This window comes from Drosophila rhopaloa, unplaced genomic scaffold, assembly GCF_018152115.1.
Source record: "Drosophila rhopaloa isolate 14029-0021.01 unplaced genomic scaffold, ASM1815211v1 contig_2, whole genome shotgun sequence".
Taxonomy (NCBI): domain Eukaryota; kingdom Metazoa; phylum Arthropoda; class Insecta; order Diptera; family Drosophilidae; genus Drosophila; species Drosophila rhopaloa.
Genome location: NW_025335083.1, coordinates 3,173,453 through 3,179,322, shown reverse-complemented (window position 1 = coordinate 3,179,322; position 5,870 = coordinate 3,173,453). Strand labels below are relative to the sequence as shown.

Here is a 5,870-nt window from a genome sequence, read left to right as displayed (position 1 = left end):
TTGATTGCTGCGACTCGCTTTTACTTGAGCATGTATTTCAAGTAATGATTTTCGATTTTTCGCAGACCACGAGACACAAGAATTCTCCTCTGGATTGGTTCCCACAAATAATGACATGGCGACTTTGGCGAAACGGACAAGATTGAAGGGGCTTCGTCTGCGGATCGGTAACTCTGATTGACAACTCTACTGATCTCGGCTGGGATATTGGATCGGGAACGGGGATTGCCGTGGAAACAAAGTTGGTGCGTGACTGTGTTGCAACAAGGTGAAATGCAACCCAGATATTCCTGCTGCAACATCGCTGGGACTAATCAACAATGCATCGATATGGAAAATGGAAGCTTTCAGCTACGGTTTCAGTTTCATTCCATTAAGCACTGGGAAAAATATTTCGTTATGAAATCGAAAAAAAACTAAATAGATAATTTATATGTTTCATTTTTAAAATATTATTTTAATATACTTTTTTATTCAATATTGGCTATTAACTATAAATCAGTGTACCTAAACCAATATCTAGTTATATATTTGTTCTTTAGCGAATGTTAAAATTGCGATATATAAAATAAGCGTGATTCTTGAACGCAAATTCAATGGTTTATATATAATATTAAGCACAACATTTTAAGGAAATCTTCGTCATTTTACTTTAGGCAAAAGCCTTTTCGTACAGTGGCTATTACTGTGTGGCTGTTCCTGTGAACTGCCGTCACCATCGCTCGCCGATATCTGTTTTAAAATAATCCACGCAAAGTCGCTTGGTTATTCGGCCTCTCGTCTTCGTTCTCGACTGGCGCTATATCTTTAGCATCTGAGGCCATAAATAAGCCGTGGACAGTAGAATGTTTCGATACAAGGGCCTCGTCTCGCAGCCTTTTGGCCATCTTGACATACGAGTAAGTGAAGTAGGCGACGGCAACCCAACCTAAGCCCAAAACCCAGTCCCTTGTTATTTTTCTTTTAGTGTGGGTCACGTGCACCAATATGCATCCAAAGTTGAGCACATTTTGCGGCAGACAATCGACAGCCAGGTATTGGGCCTTTTTCATACCCTTGCAGAGGGTATTATAATTTCAGTCAAAACTTTGGAACGCAGTGAAGGAGACATTCCCGACCCTATAAAGAATATTTATTATTGATCAGCAGAAGAGTCGATCTAGCCATGTCCGTTTGTCCGTCTGTTTGTCCGTCCGTCCGTTTCTACACAAACTAGTCGCTCAGTTTTAATGTTATCTTTGGATTTGGTAATATTTTTATACTCTCATATGAATATTAAAAAAAAAGAAAAAAAATATACTTTGCTGTTTTTCTATTTATCAAAATATTCCTTTGGGATATAGTAATTATTTACTATAGCAGAACTACGTTTTTAGTTTTGTCGAAATCGGGAAACAATATCATATAGCTGCCGTAGAAAAAAGTGCAAAATGCAGCGCAAAATCGACATAGCTTCATTATTTTTAGTAATATAGGCATAGAAATCGAAATCTAATAACTGCAAGGGTATATAAGCTTCGGCTTGCCGAAGTTTTATTCCTTTCTTGTTTGTTATTCGAAAAGGATTGAGAATTCATTTTTGAATCCAATTTTATTTGAATAATGTTCAAGTTTAACTGACTATACACTGACTATACAGTGACTAAAAAAAGTTTCCACCCAAAACTTCATCAGGCAAAACGGATAGTTTATAGTGTATCTTAATAATCAAAACCTTAAGTTCCAAATAAAATTTAAAAATATCTCAAAAATCGGCATCATTATGTTTATGCTTTATTAAGTTTTAAATAGCTTTTAATATTAATTTTTCGGTGTTTCTTATTTTGGGGAAAAACCCGACTAACTTTTTAAGATTTCTGGAGCTAAGTGCTGATAAATTTGATTGCAATTAAAGTTACCACCACTTGAAATGTTTCCCCCTTGGCTTAATGCAAGTAACAATGCCAATTAGACGGCTTGCTAACTGAATCGAAATGGCTCACAGCTTTTTCTTTACTCAATCTCCGTCGAATTTCGCCAGATGCCAAGCCGAACTCGTGAATTGTCAGCATCAGCATCAAGCTGCCCAAAATAAGAAGAAAAGGAAAACTGAGAGGGGGAAAAAAGCCTTGCGTGTATGTCGCGCACTTCCATATCAGTCAAGACGAATCTCCCTTGGCCAACGGCGAACAAGCTGGACAAAATGCAGGCAGAAAGTGAGAAGCGGAGAGATTTTAATTACATCTACCATACCACACTACAGCCATAGGAGCATTCGACTGGGCTTCGTCCGACTGGCTGGCAATTATTTACATTAACACGATCACAACTCAGAGACACTGCACATGCATCATCGTGTTGCGATGTCGATCGAGATCTCCAGACTCCAGACTCAGACTCAGACTTCGACTTCGACTCAGACCCCGGACTCCGGCCGAAAAGCAGACAACAGTCGATGTCTGTGTGCTGCCATGTATGCATATTAATTTATTGGAATCATGTTAGTGAGTCGATATTGATACAAATCCATTTTCGATCGCGTTGCCCCGATACCGGGAGGCCGAGACGAGGAAGAGGGCTCTGCAGACCCATGCTGGGACCCTGAAGTTGGCAGCAGACATTACACAACTACCAGAACTCTCCCAAGCTCTCGGCCCAGTGTCAGTGGGCAGAAGCTGGCGGCCTGTTCGCCTCTGGCAGCTTCTGTCTGGAACCCCCTTCCCCCCCCACCTCGCATACCCCCTTCATCGCATGCTCAGCGACCGTATTGAGCGTTAATCGCTCGACTATCATGCGATTATGCAGTCGCAAAGTACTCTGAGTGGAGGCTTCTCCGCCATGACAGCCTCGCTGTTTGGGCGCCTTTTTTCTAATTAAATTCAACTGATTACACATTTGATTTACGACATCAAGGAGTCTTAATGATTGGAATATACTAACTAAAATTTCACAATTATAGTTAGCAAGCACTCTTATTTAAAAGTGTTTAGGTTATCGGTTTATGTGAACTAGGGACCAACTACAAATCCTTCTTAAATAACTGGAAAATGTCCAAAATAATTTCAAAAATAATTTCGATTCATATCCGAAACACCCATCTTGTATATTTTAGGACAACTTCCTTCAAAGATTGACACAGTCGACATTGAGGGTCTTCTTGAGAAACGTGATTATGTCGGTGGATTCACTAATGCGCATCCTGGTGGGCTTTCCAGCTCCATGACCTGCCTTCGTGTAAACCCTCAGTAGAATGGGGTTCAGTTGGTACTCCGAATGTCGCACGGCTTCCTGGAGAGCGGCTGCAAACTTGAAAGAGTGCAAAGGACTCACACGATCGTCGTGATCGGCTGTCAGGATCAGAGTCGAAGGATACTCCTGATTTGGGTTCAGCGGAATATGAACATTGTGCAGCGGCGAGTACTTGAAGAGGTTTGCAAAGTGCTCCCTCTCGTTGGGATTTCCATAGTCCGAACACCAGGCATGACCGATGGTGAATTTGTCGAATCGCAACATATCCATAACTCCGACCTGGGCAACGGCTGCCCCAAAAAGATCCGGCCGCTGATTGATGCAGGCAGCCACCAGAAGGCCACCATTCGAGGCGCCCTGTATGGCCAACCGATCCTTGGTGGTGTAGTTGTTCTGGCTCAAGTACTCGGCGGCGGCTTGGAAATCATTGAAACAATTCTGCTTGTTGAACAGCCTGCCTCCGTTGTGCCACTCCACACCATACTCCCCGCCTCCTCTCAGGTTGGGAAAGGCCAAAACCCCATCAAAAGTGTCCATAAACATTAGACCAGTTATGCCAAACGATGGCATCAGGCTGTGGTTAAACCCGCCATAACCGTACAGAAGGCAAGGTCGGGGCTCCACAACATCCCTCTTTCTTTGTATAATGAACATGGGTATTTCGGTGTCATCGGCGCTTTTATAGAACACCTGCTCCACACTGTAGTTGTCCCGGTCAAATCCATCCAGATTGAGGCTCGTTTCTCGCAGTACTTTTGGCTTCTCAACGGGCTTAGTAAAGTCGTAGTGATAGATGATTCCTGGCGTTAGAAACGATGAGAAACTGTAGAAGATCTCGGAATACTTCTTTTTTCCAGAAATCCCGTTTATAGCGCCAATATCCAGGCCGAATTGTCGAATGAGTTTCCCAGTGTGCAACTCACAGGCCTGAAGGATGTTCTTCACATCGCGGTTATAGCACACCACTAGCTTGTCCCCATTGACGCACTTGGCCCACTCCAGGACATCCTTTTCGTGTTCGGGTATCAGGGTGGACCAGTTCGCCTCAGCGGGATTTTCAAAGTCAATCACCACCACGCGGTAATTGGGAGCATCTTTGTTGGTGTGAAAGTACATTTTGGATCCTTCGTTGGTTATGTAATCGTAGTCAGCCTCAAATTTATCAACAATGGGCTTCACCTCGAGCTTCGAGGTGATAGCCTCGTCGGGCTTCAAATCAGCATAGTACAGCATATTATCGCGGACAGTATGACTTATAGATAAGATCAGATATTTTCCGCACTCGGAAACATCGGTTTGGAACCGCCATGAAGGATGTTCAGGGAATTCGGCAACCAAAGTATCCAGATCTAGACTTTCTCCCACTCGATGGTAATATAGTTTCTGGTTTTCGTTCTGCTTTGTCTCCGATCCATCAGTTTTGCCATCTTGACCTGAATACCGACCATAGAAGAAGCCCTTGTTGTCCTTCGTCCAGGAGACATTTGAAAACTTCACCTTCTCCAGAGTCTCAGGAAAATCGGTGCGCTCCTTTGTTCTACGTATGCGGATTTTATTCCAATCCGAACCACTTTCACTCAGTCCATAGGCCATGAAAGCGCCGTCTTCGGAGAATGTTTTCTGGCTCAATGCCGTGGTTCCATCCGCGGATAAGCTATTGGCATCCAGGAAAATCACCTCGGGGCTGTCCAAAGTCTCCTGCTGCATCAAAACACTCTGATTCTGCAGGCCCGTGTTCTTGAAGTAGTAATAGTAACTTCCGTAACGCATGGGGCATCCATACTTCGGGAAATTCCACAGCTTCGTCAATTTATTATTGATACTCTCCCATTCCTCGCATTTTTCGAGAAACGGCTGGCTAATGTTGTTTTGCGCATTCACAAATCGTTGAGTTTCTTGCGAATCAGGATCTTCAAGCCAACGATAAACGTCTCGTATTCTGTAATCATGTATCATTTCCTCGGCTTTATTATCCTTCCGTGCTTCTGGGTACACAATCCTCGCATTCGATTCCTCGACTGACGGACGACTCAGGTCCGTGGGACGATTGACCGAAGCATTCGGTCGGGACATGGTCAAGTGATCCAAAGGTTGCGAGAGTAGGGTCTTTTTTATGGTCTGATGGCTGCGCCTATTTGCACTTAATTTGAAAAATAATTTCAGCATTTGTTTTCGAAAAAAAAGACGAAGGAAGTTTAACGAAATTCAAATTGATGTTCTGTCAAAATGACATTATTTTGAAGGCCAACTTTTAAAGAAATATATCAATAATTTAATCTATTTGTTAAACAGTTTTAATAATTTGTTTTTAATTATCTTGTCGTAAATCTAATTGAAACTATTAAAGTCGTGTAATTTTTTTCGGTTAACTTTAAGCGACAATTTTTTGCTTAAAAGATTTAGATTTTTCAGGATTGTGGAACATTCATCATCTCACATGCAGTTAGGACCAACTTTCATTTTGGGGGTCTCTTTTCTTTTCCTCGCCGACTTTAATCAGCGCCATGTCGCTCTAATTGCAGCAATTAATTGTCCAAAAAAAATGTTCGTGGCATGGCACGTGATGAGCCAAACTTTCAGCTGTGAATTGATGAAAGCCTGTGGAATGTCGTGAGGTGCCTGGCTGACTAGGGTAAGTCTAG

General features: G+C 42.5%; 1 protein-coding gene across 1 annotated transcript; it reads right to left on the bottom strand.

Moving 5' to 3' along the window:
• Positions 1–2,954: 2,954 nt before the first annotated feature.
• LOC108047262 (prolyl endopeptidase) lies at positions 2,955–5,431 on the bottom strand. The gene has a single exon (XM_017127371.1). It carries the CDS (start codon positions 5,392–5,394, stop codon positions 3,103–3,105), a length of 2,292 nt encoding a protein of 763 aa, XP_016982860.1. The 5' UTR covers positions 5,395–5,431; the 3' UTR covers positions 2,955–3,102.
• Positions 5,432–5,870: the final 439 nt, after the last annotated feature.

What these genes read in the sequence shown, in the direction of transcription:
- LOC108047262 (XM_017127371.1), bottom strand. Translation starts at nt 5,394, where the DNA reads ATGCTGAAATTATTTTTCAAATTAAGTGCAAATAGGCGCAGCCATCAG.